Here is a 24,487-nt window from a genome sequence, read left to right as displayed (position 1 = left end):
TGGAGTCCTGCTGCAGACCTCAGATGTGGTCCCTCAGCTCCTCGCGTTCAGCCCTGGTCATGACTTCCTCCACCCTCCCAAGCGAAGCGAACAATGTGGGAGCCTTTACTCTTGTCATTAAGTAGAGTCACTTTGGTGATATGCTACCAAGCACTCTCCTTAATGCTGCTACAAGGAGAGCTGAAATAAGCTGGCGTACTCAGTGTAATAAATACCGATGATTTCTATTAACAGAGGCAATTACTGGGCCCAGGGAATCTGGGGCATGCAGCCCTAGGGAGGGCAGAAGAAGAGGAATCGTTTCGATAATTAAATGAGAGCAGAACAGTGCTTCAGCTGGGCTCTGTTTTCTTGGACTGATTAAGAAGCTGCTGCTCCTATTGTGTACACTGGTGGCTTCTTTCTGCCCAAAGTGGCCTTGTCTGCCCTGGGCCCAGGAAGAGGAACTCCGACAAACTCAGGCTGGGACAGCTAGAGGGCTGTATTAGCTCACTGGCTTGCAGCAATACCCATACCCTAAAGCTGCCAGTCAGACAGCTGCTGGAGGGCAAGGTGGAGCAAACTGCTGGCACCCCAGTGCTGCATCTGTTCCACAGCCCTAACCCCTCACCAGCCTCGATCCACCAGCCTGTTCCATCCAGGTGTGCTGAGCCTGGTTGTCTGTCCTGACTCTCCTGCAAGCCCAGACTGTGGCGCCTTGGGCCCTACTAACGAGGCTGCCCTGTTAAAGTTCCTGGAGCACTTAGACCAGTCCAGGCACCCAGTTGGTATCCAGCATTCTTATCGTGAGTCTTGAAAGTGCGTTTACTGAGAATGTGCATGGACCAAGCACTTACATACATCATCTTGTGTATTCTTTATATCATCACTGTACCATCCTCATTTTATAATAAGAGTGCTGAGCCCTTGAAGGTACAGATAAGGATAGATAACAGGGACATGAGAAGTCCCCTCTGAGTACGAACTAACATGCCCAACTAACGTGGTGAGGACAGCCCTGAAACTTGGACCTAGAGTTGTCTGTCTCCACGCTATGCTTTTTCAGTTACCATTTATGGTCCCCCTCCTGGGGAGACGGCATCTATTTAGGAACCAAGCATGCCTCACTGCCAATTCTGATGAAGAGGACACAGGCCTAGGAGATTACTGGAATCATCATATAAAAATATAAGTTTACCAGTGTGTTCTGCTGTGTGTAGACTAGGAAAAAATTTATTTCAACAGGATCTAGGTAAGATCAACCACCAAAAATGCACTATTTTTTCCTCTAGCCCTAAAAGAGGACCATTACTTTCATTATGTAGCCACCTAACCTCCTCTCTGCATAAGAACTTCTTCCTCCATCTTGGCTGGTTGCTTCTGACTCGAGAAAACTAGAACAAGAAAGATCAGAAGTGACTCTCCCGTAAACGAGCCTCTCTTGGTTGTGCTATAAGGCATTGGGTTCGATGCTGAAATGAAGAATTTGACCAAAGGCACTCAGATGGCTCCATTTCCAAGGTGTCAGGGAGCAGCACCAAGCCTCCTGTGGTGCATGGCCTCTTCTTCCATTTACATCCTAGTTTCTTGTGGCCAAGTTTAAGTTTATTGAAACTGGGTAGTTTTCATAACTGACTGAAGGCTCCTAACCATGGGCTCTTTCAGAAATGGGCCTAGTTGTGTTATAACACATGGAATCATCTTCTCTAAGACCCCTTAAGAATGGTAGAGGCTTCATCTACTAAGATTGAATTAGTTTGAGTCATGCCCCCAAGTAGGGGACAGGATGACCCTGAAAACCCAACCACTGAGTGCAGTGGTCCTGACTCATCCTACCCAAGATGTTTGTCCAAGTGGTAGCAGATAGGAGCCTGCTTGGCTTGTATCTCCGGGTGGAACCTGGGAGCTTGGGCAGGGATGCCTAGATGTTCCTGCTTGTAAAAACCATCAATGCTCTGAGGCCCCAGAATCCTCCTCTGGGCAGAATGACGATCTCAGGGTGAACATTTGGTGGTGTTGAATTGAGGCAGGTCCAGTTTGCTGGTGGGTTCCACTGGAACATGTGAATAAATGCAGATCATCCTTCCCCAAGAACGCAGCTGGCCATGCCCTGGCAGTGAGGCATTCAGGCCATCTCCCTAAAATCAGATGGAATTATTATTTCTCAAAGTTTTTATGATCATCCTCATTTTATGAATGAGAAATCTGAGGTTTGGAGAAGTTAAGTCATAATTCAAATAAGTAGAGCTGGGGTGCTAAGCTGCGACTGACACTCTCTTTTTTTTTTTTTTTTTTCTATTTTATTTGAAAGGCAGAGTTACAGAGGAGAGAGGGAGGGAAGAAGAGAGAGGATCTTCCATCCACTAGTTCACTCCCCAAATGGCCCCAGTGGCCGGAGCTAAGCTGATTCCAAACCAGGAGCCAGGAGCTTCTTCTGGGTCTCCCACGTGGGTGCAGGGGCCCAAGCACCTGGGCCATCTTCTGCTGTTTCCCCAGGTCATTGACAGGAAGCTAGCTTGGAAATGAAGCAGCGGGACTTGAACTGGCACCCATATGAGATGCCGGCTTTGCAAGCAGGTGCTTTACCCACTACACCACAGTGCTGGCCCCACAACTGACACTCTACACAAAGGTGAAAAAGTTGAAAGCAGTATTTTGTTTGCCTCACAGCCAAGGAAGGGAACTGGATTCTTTGCTCTCTGCTGTAGGGTGAGGCAGGCATCGGGCCATACCTGCGGGGAATCTGTCAGGTGGGAGTTTTTATCCCACCTCCCAGGCCTGTTAGTGCCTCTGTCCTCCAAGTCCTGATTTCATGGAACCGGGGGTGGGGGGATGGGGGGATGAGACAGGGAGGTGGAAGAGCTGAGGAGCAGGTGAGTGCTGCCACTTCTCTCCTCCACCTCATTCCTTTCTATCTTTGTCAACTTGTTATTTTGCACACAAACCACAAGGGCAAGCTGGTAAGAATGACATGGGAGAGGCTGGGGAAGTTCCAGAGAAGGTGTCAGTGTGGCTCCCTGCTTGTGTTTTCATGCCAGCAGGGATGTGAGATTTCTCACTGTCATTCCAAGTCCCGCCCCTCCCTCGTTGCTGAGGTTCCTGTGCCAGAAACCAGCAGACACCAACCCAGCTGCCCGCCACCCCTGCGGACCCAAGTGCTGCATTCTTGCAGTGACCTTCACCTGCAGCTGTTACATTTGAAGCAGCTTAGAGAATTGCTTTCTTCATGTGAGAGGCTGGGTTGAGATTGCTCAGGGCTCCAGTATTACTTAGTGGAACGATGTGGCTCACTGAGGTTGAGTCCAGTTCACTCCCTGCTCCAGGTGAGCAGTCTGGTCAGGAGGGGCTGCTGCCCACAGCTGCAACTCCTGCCTCCACGTGGAAGCCAGCGCCAACCAGAAGAACCTGGGTGCCCCACCCACCTCATGGGAGGACGTCTCTTTACCCTGGCCAGAGGGACCCCGTCACTGGGATGCCTCTGAGAGCTCTGTGTCGTGGCTTCTGGCCACTTCCCCACCACTCACTGCAGACCCATGGATCACTCAAATCCTCCTCCTCCGTGGTCTGCGAACGACGAGTGGTTTCTCCTTTCTAACTGCCCACAACCTCCTTCCCTAACCAGCAAAAGCTTGAATCCATCAGCATCAGGCAAATAGTTAAATGTTATGTTCTGAAAAAGATTTCTATAAGTTCAACAAACCTTGCTGACCAGTAGTAGCTGTGGTATTGATAACAGCATAGCTACTGGCATAACTGGCCACTCACTGGGTGTGACCTATGAGGTAGATGATATTTTCAACCCTAGTTTTATGATGAGGAGTCTGAAACATGGAGAAATTAATGGCCTGGCCATAGTCAGACAATGGGTGGCAGAGCCAGGCCCCATCCTGAATGGCCTGGCCCAGAGCCCACAGCCCTGTGGTTCTGATGAGGGTGCTCTTCCAGCTCTCACTGTCCGCATGCAGTGGGAGAAGCAGGGGAAACCTTCCCCTGCCTGCATCCTGCCTCCCGCCTCCCGCCTCCCTCCTCTGCTTCTGTCCCCACCGTTTCCAGCCATCCACTCTCTCCTGCAGGCCTGACCTTTGGGTTCCATTCCTCCACCTGTTCCTTCTAGGCCTTTTCTCAGTCTCAGGGGTATTGTAAGACGCCACCCCTGTCATTTTTATTCTTAAGATTTATTTAATTATTTATTTGAAAGAGACAGATCTTTCATCTGCTGGTTCACTCCCCAAATGGCTACAATGGCCAGGGTTAGACCAGGCCAAAGCTTTGTCCAGGTCTCCCAGGTGGGTGCAGGGGCCCAAGGACTTAGGCCATCTTCCACTGCTTTCCCAGACACATTAGCAGGGAGCTGGATTAGAAGAGGAATAGGGGGCCGGCGCCATGGCTCACTAGGCTAATCCTCCGCCTTGTGGCACCGGCACACCGGGTTCTAGTCCCGGTCAGGGTGCCGGATTCTGTCCCGGTTGCCCCTCTTCCAGGCCAGCTCTCTACTGTGGCCAGGGAGTGCAGTAGAGGATGGCCCAAGTCCTTGGGCCCTGCACCTGCATGGGAGACCAGGAGAAGCACTGGGCTCCTGGCTTTGGATCAGCGCAATGCGCCGGCTGCAGCGTGCTGGCCGTGGCGGTCATTGGAGGGTGAACCAACAGCAAAAGGAAGACCTTTCTCTCTGTCTCTCACTGTCCACTCTGCCTGTAAAAAAAAAAAAAAAAAAAAAAAAAAAAGAGGAAGAAGAGGAATAGGGCCAACACTGTAGTGCAGCAGGTTAAAGCCCCGGCCTACAGCACTGGCATCCCTTATAGGTGCTGGTTCGAGTCCCGGCTGCTCCACCTCCCATCCAGCTCCCTGCTAATGCACCAGGGAAAGCGACAGAGGATGGCCGGAGTGCTTGGGCCCATGCACCCACATAAGAGACCCAGGAGAGGCTCCTGGCTCCTGGCTTCAGATCACCTCAGCTTCTGCCACTGAGGCCATTTGGGAAATGAACCAGCAGATGGAAAACCTCTCTCTCTCTCTCTCTCTCTCTCTCTCTCTCTTTCTTTCTCACTGCCTCCCTCTGTAACTCTTTCAAATAAATAATAATTAAAAAAAAAAGGCAGCTGGGACTCAAACTGGTCCCCATATGGGATGCTGGCATTGCAGACACTGGCTTTAACCACAGCACTGGCCCCCACTCCTGTCATTTTTGTGCTCATTTATATTTCCCCCACTGCAGCCACATGGGCCACTCTAAGCCACCTCATTGTATACACCTTCATCTGTTAGACATTTCCTGCCAGCCTGTTCAGCACCAGTACAGATGTATATGTGTGTACATGTGTGTATATACATACAGATATAGCGAGACCTCCACACTTGAATGCCTGACCTTCTAAACCTATGGTGTCAGGACTTCCAACATGTGGACCCTGCCTGTGTGATGAAGGGAAGGTATCTTGGGGCCCACCCTCCAGCTGAGGTAGGCTGCCTCGTCAAGGCATCCTCTTCCCAACAGCCACCCTCTCCTGACCCAAATCTCTGCTCCATCTGCCGGGTCAGCTCTGGTGCCTCCTGGCAGGAACAGGACCTGGTGCTCAGAGGTTAATCCCCACCACGCAGCACTGCTGAGACAGGAGGAAACCCAGCTGCAGGGCTTCCCAGTGTCTCCGTGCCAGTTATTTTTAAACAGCTTTTGCTGTGCCCTTGGGTTAGTGACTTTGTGCCTGCAGCCAAGTGTTTGAATCACTACAGACACTGAGGAAAGGGCAACAATAACAATGCATTAAGCAGAAATGTTTACAAAACACATAGTTTATTCCCTGGGCCCAGACGCCGTCAATACAAACCTGACTCTAAGAGTCCATTTTTATTTTTATTTATTTATTTGTTTTTTTGGTGGAAAGGAATGGAGAGAGGGAGAAAGAGAAAGAGACAAAGAGTATTCCCATCTGCTGGTTTACTCTCCAAAGTCCCACTGTGTCCCAGGGCCAGTCATTCCAAGTCCTGCCCCTCCCTGGTGGCTGAGGCTCACATGCCAGAAACAGAAGGTCTTTTTAACTGACTAGGTTCATTCAGCATGGCCTCCTCTTTTCTGTTTTACTGATTTTTGTAATAAGGGAAAATAATTTTCTGAAGAGATGATTAAATTTTCCCAAAAAATTTTAGTCTTTTTGTTTATTTGTTTTTCCCAAAAACCTTTTATTTAAGTAATATAAACTCCATGCATTTCATAAGTATAACTTTAGGAGCATAGTGATTCTTCCCACTGTTACCCACACTCCCACCCATCCTCCTTCTCCCTCTCCTATTCCCATTCTTAGTTTTCACTAAGATCTATTTTCTCTTTTTTATATATATTTTTCAGTTGCCCTTAGTCCTTCCATTTATTTTTTTAAAGATTTTATTTATTTATTTACTTATTTGAGAGGTAGAGTTACAGACACAGAGAGGGAAAGACAGAGAGAAAGGTCTTCCATCTGCTGGTTCACTCTCCAAGTGACTGCAATAGCTGGAGGTGAGCCAATCCAAAGCCAGGAGCCAGGAGCTTCTTCCTGGTCTCCCACACATGTGCAGGGGCCCAAGCACATGGGCCATCTTCTTTTTCTTTCCTAGGCTATAGCAGAGAGCTGGATCGGAAGTAGAGCATCTGGGACTACAACTGGTGCCCACATGGGATGCTGGCACTGCAGGCAGAGATGTAGCCCACCATGCTGCAGTGCCAGCCCCTCTATTTTCAATTAATTTATACACAAATGGGCCAGCACCGCAGCTCACTAGGCTAATCCTCCACCTTGCGGCGCTGGCACACCGGGTTCTAGTCCTGGTTGGGGCACCGGATTCTGTCCCGGTTGCCCCTCTTCCAGGCCAGCTCTCTGCTGTGGCCAGGGAGTGCAGTGGAGGATGGCCCAGATACTTGGGCCCTGCACCGCATGGGAAACCAGGATAAGTACCTGGTTCCTGCCATTGGATCAGCGCGGTGCGCCGGCCGCAGCACGCCAGCCGTGGCGGCCATTGGAGGGTGAACCAACGGCAAAAAGGAAGACCTTTCTCTCTCTGTCTCTCTCTCTCAATGTCCACTCTGCCTGTCAAAAAAATATATATATATACACAAATGATTAACTCTGTGCTAAATAAAGAATTCAACAAACTGTATTAAAAAAAAAAAAACTTGCTCCTCAGTAGTTGAAACAAGGGCTGTTCAAAGTCATTGCATCTTAAAGTGTCAATTTCACTTTCAACAGATTACCTTTTAGGTTCTCTGTTATCACAGATCAGGTATCACAGATAAGGTAATTGTCCTTTTGGGACTGGCTTATTTCATTAAGTATAATGTTTTCCAGTTTCATCCATTTTGTTGCAAATGACAAGGTTTCATTTTTTTTTACTGCTGTGTAGTATTCCATGGTGTATATATCCTATAATTTCTTTATCCAGTCTTAAGCTCTTCAGTTGAGGAACATTTGTGTTGATTCCATATCTTAGTTGTTGTGAATTGAGCTGCAATAAACATGGGGGTACAGATAACTCTTTCATATGTTGATTTTATTTCCCTTGGGTAAATTCCAAGGAGTGGGATCACTGATCTGTATTCAGTTTTCTGAGATATCTCCATACTGTCTTCCACAGTGTCTGTACCAGTTTACATTCCCATCAACAGTAGATTAGGGTGCCTTTTTCCCCACATCCTCACCAGCACTGTTTGCTGATTTCTGTATGAAAGCCATTCTAATGGGGGTAAGGTGAAACCTCCTTGTGGTTTTGATTTGCATTTCCCTGATGGCTAGTGATCCTGAGTATTTTTTCATGTATCTGTGGGCAATTTGGATTTCCTCTTTTGAAAAATGTCTGTTTAAGTCCTTTGCCCATTTCTTAACTGGGTTGTTTGTTGAGTTTCTAGATCTCTTTATATATTCTGGATAGTAATCCTTTATAAATTGCATAGTTTTCAAATAATTTCTTCCATTCTGTCGGTTGCCTCTTCACTTTGCTGAGTGTATCCTTTACAGTGCAGAAGCTTCTCAATTTGATGCAATCCTATTTGTCCATTTTGGCTTTGTTTGCCTGTGCCTCTGGCATCTTTTCCAAGAACTCTTTGCCTATGCCAGTGTCCTGCAAAGTTTCACCAATATTCTCTAATAATTTGATGGTATCAGGTCTTAGATTTAGGTCTTTAATCTATTTTGAGTAGATTTTTGTGTCAGATGTAAGGTAGGAGTCTTGCTTCATACTGTATATGGAGATCCAGTTTTCCCACACCATTTGTTGAAGATACTTTTCTTGCTCCAGGGATTGGTTTTAGCTCCTTTGTCAAAGAAAAGTTGGTTGTAGATGCATGGGTTGATTTCTAGCATTTCTTTTTTTTTAAAGATGTATTTTATTTATTTTAAAGACAGAGTTACAGAGAAAGGCAGAGACAGAGAGAGAGAGGTCCTTCATCTGCTGGTTCATCCCCTAGATGGCTGCAACGGCCCAAGCTGCACCAATCCAAAGCCAAGAGCCAGGAGTCTCTGTTGGGTCTCCCATGCAGGTGCAGGGGCCCGAGGCTATCCTCCACCGCCTTCCCAGGCCATAGCAGAGAGCTGGATTGGAACAGGAGCAGCTAGGACTAGAATTGGTGCCCATACAGGATGCTGGTGCCTCAGGCCAGGGCCTTAACCCACTACGCCACAGCACCAGCCCCATTTCTGGCATTTCTATTCTGTTCCATTGTCCTATAGATCTGTTTTTGTACCAGCACCATGCTCTTTTGATTATAACTGCCCTGTAGTATGTCTTGAAATCTGGTATTGTGATGCTTCCGGCTTTGTTTTTGTTGTATAAAATTGTTTTAGCTGTTCAGGGTCTCCTGTGTTTCCATATGAATTTCAGCATAATTTTTTCTATATCTGAGAAGAATGTCTTTGGTATTTTGATTGGTATTGCATTGAATCTGTAAATTGGTTTTGGTAGTATGGACATTTTGGTGATATTGATCCTTCCAATCCATGAATATAGAAGATTTTTTCCATTTTTTTGTGTGTGTGTGTGTCGTCTTCTATTTCTTTCTTAAATGTTTTGTAATTCTCATTGTAGAGATCTTTGACGTCCTTGGTTATATTTATTCCAAGGTATTTGTGTTTTTTTTTTCAGCTGTTATGAAGGAGATTGATCTTAGAAGTTATTTTTTTAAAGATTGATCTATTGGCTGGCGCCATGGCTCATTAGGCTAATCCTCCGCCTTACGGCGCCGGCACACCGGGTTCTAGTCCCGGTCGGGGCACCGGATTCTGTCCCGGTTGCCCCTCTTCCAGGCCAGCTCTCTGCTGTGGCCAGGGAGTGCAGTGGAGGATGGCCCAAGTGCTTGGGCCCTGTACCCCATGGGAGACCAGGATAAGTACCTGGCTCCTGCCATTGGATCAGCGCGGTGCGCCGGCCACAGCACGCCAGCCGTGGCAGCCATTGGAGGGTGAACCAACGGCAAAGGAAGACCTTTCTCTCTCTGTCTCTCTCTCTCACTGTCCACTCTGCCTGTCAAAAAAAAAGATCTATTTATTTGAAAGGCAGAGTTCCAGAGAGAGAGGAGAGAGAGAGTAAGAGAGAGAGAGACAGACAGACAGGTTTTCTACCCACTGGTTCACTCCCCAAATGACTGCAATGGCCAGAGCAGGGCTGATCCAAAGCCAGGAGCCAGGAGCTTCTTTCAGGTCTCATATACATGTGCAATGTCCCAAGGACTTGGGTCATCTTCTACTGTTTTCCAGGCCATAGAGAGAGCTAGATCAGAAGTTGAGCAGCCAGGATTTGAACCAGCACACATATGGGATGCTGGCATTGCACGCAGTGGCTTTACCCACTATGCCTCAGTGCCAACCCTGTTCTTAAAAGTTCTTTCTTGGCCATGACATTGTCTGTGTATACAAAGACTATTGATTTTTGTGTGCTGATTTTATATCCTGCCACTTTACCAAACTCTTCTATGCATTCCAGTAGTCTCTTAGTGGAGTCTTTTGGATCCCCTGTATATAGAATCATGTCATCTGCAAATAGAGATAGTTTGACTTCCTCCTTCCCAATTTGTATGCCTTTGATTTCTTTTTTCTAGCTTAACGGCTCTGCTAAAACTTCCAGGACTCTACTGAATATCACTGGTGAGAGTGAGCATCCTTGTCTGGTTCTGGATCTCAGTGGAAATGCTTCCAGCTTCTCCCCATTTAATGAGACACTGGCAGTGGGTTTGTCATAAATTGCCTTGATTGTATTGAGGAATATATCCAGTTTGCTTAGTTTTCATCATGAATGGGTCTTGTATTTTATCAAATGCTTTCTCTGCATCTAGAGATAACCATATGGTTTTTGTTCTTCAGTTATTGATGGTGATGTTTTACATTGATTGATTTGCAAATGCTGAACCATCCTTGCATACCAGGGATAAATCCCACTTGGTCCAAGTGAATGATCTTTCTGATGTGTTGTTGGATTCTTTTGGCTAGTATTTTGTTGAGGATTTTTGCATCTATTTTTGCCAGGGAAATTGGTCTGTAGTTCTCTTTCTCTGGTATCTTTTTCAGGTTTAGGCATTAAGGTGATGCTGGCTTCATTGAAGTTTGGGAGGATTTCCTCACTTTGGTTTGTTTTGGGTAGCTTGAGAAGAATTGGAATTAGTTCTCCTTTAAATATCTGGTAGAATCCAGCAGTGAATTGGCATGGCATTTTCAAGATTCACCTGTGTTGTGGCATGTGTCAGTTCCTAATTCTTTTGTGCTCACGAATAATATTCCATCATACCATAACATACTGCGTGTTCATTCATTGATCAGTTGATGAACACAGTCCACTGGAAGATGGACGGGTTGTTTCCATCATCGGGCTGTTACAAGTGGTGTCAATGTTAACATTCATGAGCATGGACATATTTTCAGTTGTCTCGGTGCCTATCTAAGTGTAGACTTGCAAATGTAATCGTCACTGTGTTTAATAATTTGAAGAACTTCACAGCTATGTGATCCTCGCTGCAAGGCACACGCTTTGGCCCTTCTCTTGGGCTGTTCCCAACAACTTTCTTAAGTAGCTGCCCTTGCGGTCCACTGCTCACAGGTAAGGACACCGAGGCTCAGGAAGGCCTTGCCTGCAGTCACACAGCTGGCGAGGGGCAAGGCTGGGACCCGCACTATGGTCTTGTGATTCCAAATGCCATGGACGTGCCTGTGTAACCAAGCGCCCACGTTGCCTATGAGCAGTTCCCCTTTCACCTCGTGCCTGCCTCCCCCTGATGAGAAGTCTTTCTGTGCTGCAGGATGTGTCAGGAAATGCTGCCTTTCTGGCCTTCACACCTTTTGGGTTTGTGGTTCTTCAAGGAAACAAGAGGGTCCACTTCATTAAATGGTGAGTGTCTTCATTTCCAAACCCAGCTCCTTTTACCTGGGGAGGGGCTCCGGTTCCCACGTCCTTTGTCTGTGATCAGGCAGTTATGGCTCAGAGCCCTCTCCAAAGCCTCGCATTGGTAACGGTGATTCACGAAGGTAGAGCCTCTTCCTAGGGATCCTGCTCTTCCAAAGGGGTGTCCCTGAGAGCCAGCACCCTCTCCCGAGAGAGAAAGGTTGGGGATGTTTGATTTGTGGGGAGGATGAGGCCTGGGCTGGTGCAGATGTGAGGATAGCGAAGTGTCCATGAGAACTGAGTCCTTGGAGCTGTCACCTGCTGAGGACTGTGACCCTTGGGGCAGAGGGAAGTCACCTGTCACTCTGGCAAGATCCCCTCCTCAGACCCCCCCCCCAACTGTGAGCATTTTGTCTCCAAGAGCTCCCAGGTTGCTCTGTCTCACCCCTGTGCATCTTCACAGCGTCCTCTGCTCCAGCAGCCACTGCCCACTCCCCGTCCCTTCCCACCTCTAGCAGGCCACAGCACCGACTGGAGCCACAGCTACTTTGAGCTGCTTCCCTCTCTGTTTCTTCTGGGATTTGCTCTGCCGCATGGCTGTAGGTGTGGACTCTGGGCATCCGGAAAACCCTGCTGCTCGCTGGCCCGTGCACACATGGCAGCCTCATCAGAATATATTGCATGTTCTGCGAAGGCCCTGTCTCTTCTCCTCCTCCTTGGGCCTCCTCTCAGCTGGCCTGCTCCTCCTGCAGGCTTAGATGAGTGGCTTCTCTGTCCAGCGGAGCTCTGCCTTGGTTCCTTTGCCTTCTCCAGAGCCTTCATGAGCAAGCTGAGTGCCGGCTGGCTTCCTGTAAACTTCCTTCTGGGGGCACAGCAGGCACCTCGCCGCCTGTGCCCTTAGCACCCTGACCGAGCCTGTGAATGGGCACCGCCTTTCCAACCCACATGACCCTCCTAGGAATGGCAGTGCCAAGATCAAGGCGAGTGCTGCGGAAGCCACCCCTCTGTCACGCACGGCCAGTGCCTTCCCCTGCAAGAGCAACCCCCTCACCAGGCAGTCAGCTGCCCCGGTGTTAGCCAGGCACACCTCTTCCCAGGCTCCCTGCATGAAGATGTGAGGTTTCCGGTTTCCTACCCGACCAGATACTTTTCAGAAAAAGACAGTGAGCAGGAACAGGCCTCAGGAAGAGCACCTGCCACATGGACACATTGGACTGCTTGATGTTCCTGAGCCCAGATCCCAGGCCACATTCTGGCTGGCTGCCTCTCTCCTGAGGTCCCTTAGCTAGAAACAAGTAGGATACACCTGTTACAAACACTTGTAGTCCCTAAGTTACCCTTATCCCTCTGGAAGCCATGATGCCCGCCCCACCCCACATGTATTTAAGAGACGGATGATTGATTGGAAAGGAAGGAAACAGGAAGGAAGGCTGTGTGGTTTGGATTGGTGGTCAGAAGTTGCACACTCAGCCATGATTTCCAGGATCACAGAGAACAAGTAATTTTCCTGTTCCCTGAGTTTTGTCTGGCAGTAAATTGGGGTGCATGGTTCTTACCACCTTTCTACTACTTCGTAGGACTTGGAAGAAATCTCCCCAGAAATTACAGAGATGCCAAGTGGAGGCAGGTGTGCACGATCAGACCACCTTAGGTAGACGGGTGAAAAAAACAGGGGCTTCAGTGAGCCGGAGGGCAGCTGTACTCGCAGACAGGAGGGAAGCGAGGGGTGACCGATGCCGAGGCCTGGTTCTCTGGCTCTCAGGGACATCCACCTGCAGTCTGGGAGTTTTTCCATTTTGTAAATGTAACCAAGGCTGAGAGCAGCATGTGGAGGTGAGGTCTAGGCCGTGCCATGTACAGTAACCATGTCACTTCTTCTGATTTGTGTCTGTCCCGGGGTGACATACCCCAGTATCCTGTTTGCCTCTTTTACTGCAGCCATTCACTGGGCTGGTGGCTTCAAGGATTTTTCTACAATTACCCCTAAGCCCCTTTCCTGGTCAGTACGCTGCATGACTGTTCATGTAATCTGTCCTCTCTCTTTGGTATGTTGCCCCGCCCCTCCCTGAGACTGTTTGACATTCATCTGCATTAAACTGCATTTTCCATCCAGTGGCACAGTCACCTAAAAGACTCAGCTCCCTCAGAACCTGGTTGCATTGTTTTTTTTTTTTTTCGTTATTTGCTGTATCTTGAACTTGGCCTCATCAGCTGTCTGTGGCATCTTATGTTTGACAGTCTGTCCAGATAATGCACCTGTGTTATGAACCAAATCCTGAAATGACCCCAGACACTCTCCTAGACTCACTTTCCACGCAGATGTTTCCCTTTTGCAGCCACTGTTGATGAGCCCGAAATCCTCCTATCACCCTATTATTTTAGTGTGATTGACCAGAAAACTGTGGACTGAACTGTTCCAACAACTGTTCTCTAAGGCCACTGCGCTGCTGTCTTGTTTCAGTTCTAATTTTGGCTAAAATTGTGTCTGTGCCTGGAGCCCCTTCCAGTCGGGGTGGGCTGTGCATCTACGAGACTTAGCTGTGAACACGCAGCCCACAGTGAGGTGACAGCTGCTCTGTTTGTACTTCTAGGAATGAGGTGACCAAGCTGAAATTTGAAGGGAAAACTTTCTATTTATACGTAAGTCAGAAAGAGGTGAGTGCTGGCTTCCTTCTCTTCAGGGGCAAAGGGATGAATGGTTCCAGATGGCCAGAGCCCAGCCTGAGGGGTCCAGGTAGAGCCAGGCCACCTGCATGCTCAGCCAAGACCAAGGTCAGGAGCTGGAGGTGAGGCACAAAGGGGTGGGAAGGCCCTGGAACATGGAGCTTCCTCAGGGGTGCCGACAGCACCCAGAGGTTACACCCAAGGACCCCTACCCCCAAGAAGTGTCAGAGTAAGGTTCTTTTTCTTCACATGGGAATCCCACGTGGCACTTTTTCACCAACGGCTCTCTCTCCTGGTTCAGCCTGAGCCAGTCGAGACACCCTCCGTTGGACCTGCCAGGTGTGAAATGGCAATGCACAAAACAGCCTCACCCCAGCAGCTGGCATTGACCAGGGCTCCACCATCCACGTCTGCATCCACAACTCGGCCATTTTCATGTGGATTTTTTTTTTCAGGAAAAGAAAATTATTCTCACATATTTTGCACCCACTCCAGAAGCCTGCAAGCACCTCTGGAAATGTGGAATTGAGAACCAAGCCTTCTACAAGTGAGTGGACACATGCGACGTGGACTGCCTTTAGCAGAACCAGAGTCCCAAGGGCTACGTTTATCGGGGACAGGGACAGGCAGACTTTGAGGAGTGTTGAGAAAGAAGATGAAATGACAAGGCTGGACTTCAGAGCAAAACGCAGGCTCCTTTAAGGGCATCATCTGTACCCCTGGAGCTATGTACAGCCCAGAGAGCCTCTGCGTGTTTTGGAGGCAGGGCTTGGCCCAGAAAAAGCCAATCCATGTCTGACATGAATCAAGCCAGCCCTGGGAGGCCAGAGCTGTCCCAGAACACAGCAGCTCCACCATGAACCAGCCCAGGCCTTAGAGAGACTCTTGGGTCTTGGGTCTGCTTCGTGGTGGGTGCCCAGTGCTGAGCTGAGGTTGATACCAACCCCTCACTGACAAAGCCCAAGGGCCCAGGAGCCTGGGTTGGTAACTGGAGGTGGGGAGGGCCAGGCTGTTACTAAGAAATTGGATCTCTCTCTCTCTCTCTCTCTCTCTCTCTCTCTTTCTCTCTTTAACAAAGGATTTGAATGTATATGAGGCTTTTGGGTTCAGTTTTCTTTCATTGAGAAATGGCTATAAAAGCATTAGTGAGCACAGAAATGGCCCATCATGAAACCAGGGTGATGCTGAGTGAAGTATGTTTCACTAAACCCTTTGGTCTTGTTTTAAAAATAGAAGACATAATAAGATGTACCTAATCAGGACAAGGCAAGCCAGAGTGCGCCATCTCTTCTACCGGGGTAATCCTCACAGGCCACATCCTCCCTGAAGGCAGCTGAGCCTACCTGGAGACGAGACGTCCTCCTCCCGGGAACAGACTCTGCTCCCTGGCGACTGCTGTGGTCGCCTCTGGGTTACTGGAGCCACAGCCCTCCAGGCTGTTTCTTGGTCGAGCTTTCTGAATTGCTTAGTACTCACCACGCATTTGATACCAGCACCAGGGTTAACCCGAATGGGCAGCTGGACTCTAACCTGAGTGGACATTCTTCTCCAGAAGACACTCAGGAGAGACTCTGGCATGGACACACTGACCCGCTGCCAAGGCCCTGCTGTCCAGGGAAGGCCAAGAACACCTCTTCATTTTGCTGCCGCCTGCCCTTTGCCTGCAAGGACAGAGTTCAGGCGTGGCCACTTCCACAAGCTGAAATGCAAACCCCTGCTTGTGGAGCTCAAGAGCAGCCCGGGAAGGATGGGGCCCAGCAGAGAGGGCGCAGGGCAGATAAAGGCCTGCCCCACCCTGAGCTCTCGCTGCCCCAGGGATGCTAGATTTGGAAGCATTCTCTTTCCCTGTGCCAAAGGATCTAAGGCAGACGGAAGCAATCTCCTTGCCTCGTGTTTTCCCTGCCTCCAGCAGCACTCCTGAAGGCCCTTGTTTTTTTGGATCCGTGTCACGGAGCAGAAGCATACTTCTGAGCCTGTGACCAAATTCAGTTTCAGCGCTTGCCGCTCATACCCGGTCCTGGCAGCATGCACGCTGGAGCTCAGCTTCTTTTCCAGTGTTTCCATTGCCGCCTTAATGTAACCGTTAAAAGCCCCTCGCCTGGGCCAGGCCTCGCCTCAGCATCTCTCACACCCGGTCCCCAGGCCCACCTTTAGGTGAGTGCCTTGAAGGGAGAGAGGCCAGAGCCCAGGACATGCTCGGCCAGAGGGCGAGTGGGCCTCCTGGAGCCAGGACAGTTGGGAATGTCTCTCCCTGGGGCTCTCCACAGGCTGTGGGACAGTTCCCTGCATATCACCGCCCACTCATGCCAGAGGTTTGCAGAGCCGGATGGTTCCTGGCTGGTAGCGCTGTAGGCTCCTTGGGCATGTCGCAGTAGCGATCTGGGCAGCTGCCTAAGCTTCCTTGTCTAAGGAAGAGCCGAAGGGGTCAGGGGGGATGGTTTATAGTGCCCGTGACCTCCCAGAGCCTCCGCATCAGCTGTGTGTGGCCCCAAAGGTGACAGTAAATTGGATTCTAGGGAAGGGAGGTAGCTCCAAATTCAAATAAATGATGGAACTTTTCTTAAAGTTCAGCTGGTTTCTTCACTGCAGGACTTGGCAGAGTCTTAACTATAGAGCACTGTAGGACCCTCCACCAGGGAAATGGGACAGGAAGCACAGCCTCGGTCTCCTCCACCCACAACTACCCAGACACGGACATGAGCACAAATACCAGACTGGACGAAACCCGAGATCAAGCAGTCCCAGCCCCTTCGTGTTACAGATCAGAACACCGAGGCTGCGCATGGCTAATAAGTAGCCGGCTGGGATTAGAGGTGGCATTCTGCTGTTCCCCTGGCATTTACTCCCCCACTGCCCCCGGTGAGCCCCGCGAAACAGCCGTGGGGAGCCTCCCTTCTGACATTACAGGGGACTTCCACATGGTGGGCCCGGCTCTGAGGCAGGAAGGCAGCGGGCTGTCAGCCCAGCCCTTGAGACCAGCGTGCGCTGTGAACCGGGCCTTCTGGGTGGAGTCCCCCTGTAGCCCTTGGAAGGAACTGGGAATGCGCTGCCCTAGCCCTGGCGAGGCGGTTTCAGGCCGTGTGTCGCTTTGCCTTGCTGCAGGCTGGAGAAGTCGAGCCAAGTCCGCACGGTGTCAAGCAGCAATTTATTCTTTAAAGGGAGCCGGTTCCGATACAGGTAAATAATGACAGTAAGTAAGTGCGTGGATCCACTCTCAGACCTTTCTCTGGAGAACAGGCAGGCAGTGGTCCTTTTCCTTGAGGACAGAGACTGGGGAATCCCAGAGAGACCTGAGCCCTGCCACCTAACCCCATCACTATTTCTTTTCTTCCCTACAGTCATCTGTAGGGTCTCAAAGATGTGTCTTCTCCTTTCCACAGCAGCAAAATGAGAAGTATGACAGTGACCCCCCCCCCCCAACGTCTCACTGTCTAAAGGGTGTGTGTGTGTGTGTGTGACATTAGTGGGCCACACTGGGCAGTGAAGACACAATCTCAGAACGCAAGATCCAGGGAATGCAGGGATGGAGAGCCCTCTAGGACAGGCTGTCGGGACACTTTACTGCTCTTCACGCTGGCAAGCAGGCCCTTCTCCATGACCAGTACATCGGGGCAGGGCAGGCCCAACAGGCCTTGCTTGTCCCAGTTCAGCCAAAGCGTCGGTGATCTTGGAAAGGAGCCCCGTCAGGGAACACTGGCTCATTTCTTGCTGCTTGTTTTTCATGATACTCCTACAGCGGGCGAGTCGCAAAGGAAGTCATGGAGTCGAGTGCCAAGATCAAACGGGAACCACCAGAAATACACAGGTAGGCTGCCCGGGCGTCCCCAGAGCCACTTCCAGCTTAGACCCAGAATCTGAAAAGATGCAGAATCTTGGGTACTGTGAAGCTCGGGGACACCATAGCTACCACCAGGCCAGGGGTGTAGGGCTGGAGGAGGCTGAAGAAGGGGTGGAGAAAGCTCTCAGCTAAAGCAGTGGCGAGCAGGCACTGACCCCTATAGAGAGTGAGGAAGGGAAGGCTACTGTAGACAGCAGAGCAGACCCAGGGCTGCCCTGCTCACGAACGCTCCTCTGCCTTTCCAAGACTTTACATTGGTTAGACCATGGAAGACGTATCCAAGCCGATTTCATTATAGGAAGTCAGGGACAGGCCATCGCCCTGCCACGGTGAATCTAAAATAGTTTAGGGATCTATACGTCAAGTATATCTAAACTGCATTTCCAGAAGCCTGTCTTTAAGAACCTGCTAAGACCCAGAAAGAATATGAGTGGCCAAGAAGTCTAGGATTTGCCAACCAGCCTTCGCCTCTGGGAATGGTGGAAACACATGACTCCCCTTTCACGGTCTCTGCTGGAAGTCGGATGGGCTGGTGTTCAGGCACATCTGCAGGAGTCCTGCTCAGCCTGGAACTCTCCTCCCTGGCAGTCCTGCCCCATGCAACCAGTGGTACTGTTACTACCCGCTCCACACACACACACACACACACACACACACACACACACAGCTCAAGTGAGCCTGAGATTTAAGGAAGTGAAGAGTTTTAAAGCAGACTCTGACTGGGACCCAGTGGCCAAGGACAAAGAGAAGATATTAAAGGGTTTTTGGTTTTTCTCTTAAAAAAGACCAAAACTTAATGTAGCCAGGCAATGCTAGTAGCCAGCACTCAACTCCAGGCCCTACCACATTTGTCTGTGCACTGGATTAACGTGGAGCATCCTTAACCTCAGAGCCGGGATGGTTCCCAGCCGGAGCTGTCCCTCCATAACGCACGGCCCGCGGCTGAGCAGTGTCCCCAGGACCCGCAGGAGAGCCGTCCACATCTCCATCATGGAAGGTGAGCCTGAGCCCCCGCAGGTGACTGCTGGATTCCTCTGGGGGAGGCTGATTGGCTTCAGAGACAGCGGCAATTTCAGATAAAGAGCCCCAGGGGCAGGTGGAAGGATCTGCCCTGTGGATGGGAATACAGCTGGCTGTGCGTGGAAGGGCTCCCACCCACACCTGCTGTACCGTTGATGAGGGCTGGAGAACTCAGAGTACTGGGTTAGCCCTTAGGTTTGTCTGTCAACTCAAGGGACCAGCCGGGTCCCACGCAGCTCTGAAATTGCTCTCCCATTTGTTTTCCTGATCTAACTAATCAGCATGGCTGAGAGTTAACTGTCCTGAGCTCTTGGTTCTGGCGCGTTCCAGTAGCTGCTACCACCTTCTGCTTCAGTTGTAGAACCCTGTCCTGTTGGATCCTGAATTCCATGCCTCTGTCTCCAGAAACGCAGTACACCCATCACTGCCCAGCCTTCCCTCCCTCTGGGCGAGACCGAGGTGGGGAGAGATCTGTGCGTCTTCACTGAAGTAGATACCCCAGTTGCTGAGGCCAACAACTTGTTCTGTAGTAGCTAAAACTCTTAGATGGTCTGGAAATACTGCCCTCTAGCTGTCACCACTGACCCAGTGTGCTCACAGGCTGCAAATGCGTGTAGAGTTGAGAGCTTTCATTCCCAAAGATGCTGTTTTTCAAAGACCTCGGATCGCAAATAGCAGGAAACAGCAGCAAGATTGCTTCAAACCTGTCTCTGTTCTGAATGGGGTGAAAACTGGGGTGGGAGCGCTGCTTGTTAATGAAAAAGAACTGCACAGGTTAGCAAGGATGTCGTGTGTGATTGCCTGGCTCAGGTTGGAGATGCCAGGACGTATCCCTGTGAGCGGGAGCCCCTGCGTCACCTGAGCGTGGTGTGCAACTCCAACCAGTCTAGGGGTTGAAAGCTCTGGCTAGACAGCTGCCATCAAGTTACTTAATTATTTGAGTATCTTAATTGCTCCATTTGTCGAGTCGAGTCGCATTCTTCGCCTCCCTCGTGGGTCGCCAGGGAGCTCATGTATGAAGCAGTACTTACTAAAGGGATGAGACAGTGCACAGCCTGGTCAGGAAGTCAGAGATGAGGTTCCAGTAGGAGCTCTGCCTGTGCTCCTGGGGCAGCAGCTTCACCTCGCAGCCTACTGCCGCCCCTGTGGGACGGAGTGGGGTGCAGAAGAGGCCTCGTGAACCACCAGGCACGGTCACCGGGCCACCTCTGAAGTGACGCTGACCTGATCGGCATCAGACAGTCCCCTGACGCGTCCTCTCATCGCAGGCTGAGCTGCAGGACTGTGTGTGTCTCTCCCCTGACCTCTGCTCTCAGAGTGTACATTTCCGGGAGGTGAAATGAGTTTAGCAGCGGCTGAACTTGCTTGCTCTCTGTGGGCTTTCTTCCCATCTATCCTGAGTCCGAAGCCTGCAGGTTAAAGCCCAGGCTTGTACAGCAAGTTGGGACAACGGTCAGTCCAGCACTAATGCAGGATGTAAAACAGGAGAGGCGTCTCCTACCTACACACCATGTGGAGGAATGGCCGTGAGGTCGGCATTCCCCGGAGAGTGCTGGCGCTGTGGTGCGTTTGGTTCAGCTGCCAAGCCGGCTGGCAGCACTCGGGCGGGGACAGTAGGCCCCAGGCGCCCCAAGGTAGACTGTGAGGCTGCCTCAGTTCCTGGCCCAGCCCTGGCGTTGCTTCCAGCCCCTCTCAGACCGTACCTTGTCCCACTGCAGCAACAGATTCTTTATTCAAATTAAGTCATCCTTGCTTGCAGGCGTGCAGGATCTCCCACTTGGCAGATTATGGCTCCCACGTGCTGCTCACCAAGCCAGCCTGCTCGGCACACTCCATGCCCGAGGCTGTGGCAGACAGGCACAGCCTGCATCCCAGTGGCAGCCCTTGGCCCGGGACCCGTTAGACACAGGAGGGGTAGGAGAAGCAGCTAAGAAACGTGCTGGCAGGAAGGAACCTCTCAAGTTCAGGGTGAGGAGAGGGAGGAGGTGGAAGTGGACAGGTCCGTGGCTTTCTCAGTGCGAGGGCTAGAAGCCTGTAGGAATAAAGAAGGGGTTGTTTTCCAGAAGGCAAGAGCTCAGAAGCACCATCTCTCAAGAGGGTGTTTTGCCTTTAAAAGTTCTGACACACACCCCAGTCCTAACTGAACAGGCTGCGCAGATACGCAGGGCTGTGAGAGGGCTCAGGAGAGAGGCAGACAGCCGGAGCTGCAGGGGATTTAGACGTTTGAAATTGGTCCACGCGCCATCCAAGGCCTCATTCCTGTAGTCCACACAGCCCATAAGCCAGCATGACACAAACCATTTGACCTTTCTAGGGGAGGAGCTTTTATTTGCTATCTCCAAAAACAATGGAACATTTACCCAAAAAAAAAGTATGATTCAAAAAGTTCAAGGAAAACTGGAATTCAAAGATTATTTTTAAAAAAGATTTATGTATTCATTTGAGAGGCAGAGTTAGAAAGCAAGATCTTCCATTCAACTGGTTCACCCCCCTAAATGGTTACAATGGCCGGAGCTGGGCTGATCTGACCAGGAGCCGGGAGCTTCCTCCATGTCTCCCAGAGGTGCAGGGGCCCAAGCACGCGGGCCATCTCCTGCTGCTTTCCCAGCTCTGCTAACGCACCTGGAAAGGCAGCAGAAGATGGTCTGCGTGCTTGGGCCCCTGCACCCACATGGGAAACCCAGAAGGAGCTCCTGGCTTCTTTTTCGGTCTGCCCAGTTGTGGCCCTGTGGAGAGTGAACCAGTGGATGGAAGACCTCTCTCTCTCTGCCTCTGCCTCTCTGAAAAAAAAAAAAAGAAAGAAAGAAAGAAAAGAACTGGTTAGCCCTGCTTCCTGTCTGCTGTCAGGGATGCCAAGCTAGTGTGTTTCAAATGCCAGCTTGACCCAGAGGCAGCGTGGGGATTTCTGTTTCTTTTCCTCATTGTGCCCCACAGGCACCACTCAGCAGCAGGGACCAAACAGCATACGGCTGAGTGGAGGACGGGACCAGCCCACATCCAGCCCCACAGCCACCTCCTCTCAGAGCCACCTAGGCCAAAGTTAGCGTTGCCTGTGTGTGTTTGCTGGCAGCAGGGCAGGTTGTACCAGATGCGGCCTAGAAGAGCAGAGTGTCGTCCTAACTTTACATTCTGAATCTCCTGGACACTCGATTCCCCTGCCCTCAGGATTGCTCACTGCCCTTTCTGTCCCTCAGCCTCTGAGAGCTCCAGGCCCTTCCACAGGCCGCAGGCGGGGGAAGCGTGGCTTTTTATGGCTCTGAGTGCTTCTGATGGCATCCAGGCCCCTGATAACGCGGGTTCACCGCTGCCCCTTCCTCGCAGCTCCGCCTGAGCTGAGGCTTGGGGAGCTGCCCTCCCCTCTCTAGAGCAGGAGTCCCTGCTTGGTTTCCCGTCCTCTTCTCTGCATCTCTGCCCGGCCGGTTTCCACTGAAGTCCGTCTTCCTGGGCCACCATGGGGAAGACTCTGATTAAGATTCGCACCCGAGTCCACGTTCAGCTCCGCCTGACTAATCACTGCTTTCGGCCCCTGAGCGTGCGCATCCTGAGGATGGGGCCCCGGCTCCAGGGCAGGGTCCTGACCGCTGTGCCCCGCAGCCCACTGGGAGCCACCCTTGGGCAAGGGAATCAGCCAGAACACCTCCAAGGTAAAAGACATTTGTCTGTTTTGCTATGCCACTTAACCCAGGTCCCACCCACGTCATCCATCCCTAACTAACAGGTCTAATGGGGTGAGTGGGGCGGGTGGCGGTTTCTATAGTAGTGACTGAATTTCTCGTACAGGATTAACCTGACATGGAATGATAACGTCTTCTGTTGTGGGAGCAGAGGCTGACAACTGAGTGTACCTGTCGGGCCTTACTAGAAATGCGTGCCTATCCGTTAGCTGGTCTGTCAAGAGCACCCAGCTCACAGCATCGTGTAGATTCTGGTGCCCTCTGATGTCATATGTCACAGCAGCTGCCTCTCTCCAGCCCCAGAAAGCTTGCGACTTAATCACAGACCAAGCTAAGCTTGCACTGAAGTGGCTGCTGGCAGCTGAACTAGTCGTGCTTCGGAAGGTCTGGTCATCGCAGGTGTCCTTGTGAAGGGACAGGCCTTTGCAAGGGCGTCGTGCAGAGGGGCAGAGAATGCTTGGGAAGGAGCCAGGCCAGCACTGTGCTGTGACTAGGGCCTCAAGGTTTCTGTTTTGTCGGTGACTGCCTGACACAGTCCAAGGTACATACTTCTCCAGCTGCATGTGCAGGTGGAGACACTGAGCAGAAATCCTGGGTCATACCAAGAAAGGACAGAGGAGTATCAGGAGCTCTGGAACGAGGGAGAGCGAGTTTCTTGAGCACTTGAGACCTCATTCTAGGGCTGGTGTAGGCTGCTGACTTCATTCATCTTGGCCTGTTCTGTTACCCTGGAATCCAACTATGTGATCAGCAGCCACGTGAACTAGGAAGAGGTCTGGATTCTATCCATGCCATGAGCAACCAGCCACATGACTTCAGGCAAGTTCTGCAACCTGTCACCCTCACTACTTCATGGAGTGCTGAGAGATAAAATGAAAGTGCTTTAAAAAGTTTAAGACATGCAAATCCAAGATTTAAGCATTAGGGCAAACAGAATACAGCCAGAACCATGTGAGGCTTCTGAAAGCAGAAGTTGTGAGGTGATGGGGAGTGGCCGTGGATATTGGGGGGCTGCCATGGCCCCTGACTCCCACCCCCCACGTAACACAGATGTCAGGGTCTGCTCCTCTGGAGAACACTTACCTGTGCCTGCGCCGAGTTGGCTCTGCCAGGCCAGTGAGGCAGACTGCTGGGTACAGATGGCCAGGCCATAAGGGAGCCAAGGACGGTGAACCCACGATTGCTGGAAGGTTACTGACACCATTTTAAGGGATCTTTGAGCTTCTGGATCTACCTCTGAACTGGACAACTCCCTCATCAGCCCTAGTTAGTGCAAACCTTTACTGAGCTGGAGACCTGGTGCAGGCTGGGCCTGCCAGTGCTAATGCTGAGCAGCAGAAGGGGCCTGGTTTTTCTTGTCACAGGCTCCAAAGGCCGGGAGAGTCACGGGGCCAGGAGTGGAAAATGCAGACGTTGAGCATTTCCTTAGGAGTGCTGGGATGTGGGCCACACCTGGTGACCATGAACCCAAAGGCTTGGGCCTGGGCAGCTGCTCTGTTTACAGATAAAACCCATTCCTGTTTTTCCCTGCCAGGGTCCAAGACCTGGGAGAGTCTTGGAAAGAGAACTTTCCATCTGAGAAAGCAAAGAGATGAGTGGCTTTAGGGCTAGAAGGCCCTTCCTTTCTCCTAACAAACGTGAGACAGTTCCTCCCCCTTCAACAAAACCTTAGATTGCTCTGCACTCTGGAGTGTCTGAAGATATGGTGCTGTCAGCTGTCCTGGACCCCGATCCTTCTAAAGTCCAGAGAGACGCAGGTGGCCGGGGACTGTTCCCTGCAGCACCAAAGGGGGCACTGAGGAAGAGCAGAGCGCTCTCCAGCATCCCACACGGTCAGGACAGCTAGAACCACGAGGCCGAGGAGACTGCTAGCAACTGTACCAATCCAGGGGCCTGAGCTCGTGAGCGCCGCACTGTGTGCTGTGTGGCTGCAGAGATGTCCACGCAGTCCTTGGCAGTCAGTATTCGATAAAGGCCA

The 24,487-nt window shown here is 50.9% G+C and overlaps 1 protein-coding gene across 5 annotated transcripts in view; it reads left to right on the top strand.

The window, feature by feature from the left end:
• Positions 1 to 24,487, top strand: part of FRMD5 (FERM domain containing 5) — a 383,107-nt gene that overhangs the window by 352,522 nt on the left and 6,098 nt on the right. For 4 of the 5 annotated variants that reach the window (XM_089310227.1, XM_089310225.1, XM_089310228.1 and 1 more), the window contains exons 8-13: positions 11,231 to 11,319; positions 13,905 to 13,968; positions 14,433 to 14,524; positions 17,080 to 17,154; positions 17,714 to 17,782; positions 18,706 to 18,812. In XM_089310227.1, coding sequence (XP_089166353.1) covers positions 11,231 to 11,319; positions 13,905 to 13,968; positions 14,433 to 14,524; positions 17,080 to 17,154; positions 17,714 to 17,782; positions 18,706 to 18,812 — 496 coding nt within the window. Of the gene's footprint in view, positions 1 to 11,230; positions 11,320 to 13,225; positions 13,313 to 13,904; positions 13,969 to 14,432; positions 14,525 to 17,079; positions 17,155 to 17,713; positions 17,783 to 18,705; positions 18,813 to 24,487 lie in introns of all 5 variants that reach the window. The other variant, XM_089310229.1, reaches the window with a different exon arrangement.

Source organism: Oryctolagus cuniculus, chromosome 12, assembly GCF_051225735.1.
Source record: "Oryctolagus cuniculus isolate XC-2025 breed Fujian yellow rabbit chromosome 12, ASM5122573v1, whole genome shotgun sequence".
Lineage (NCBI taxonomy): Eukaryota > Metazoa > Chordata > Mammalia > Lagomorpha > Leporidae > Oryctolagus > Oryctolagus cuniculus.
Note: the sequence above shows the minus strand (reverse complement) of the source record. Positions and strands in the feature narration are given on the sequence as shown.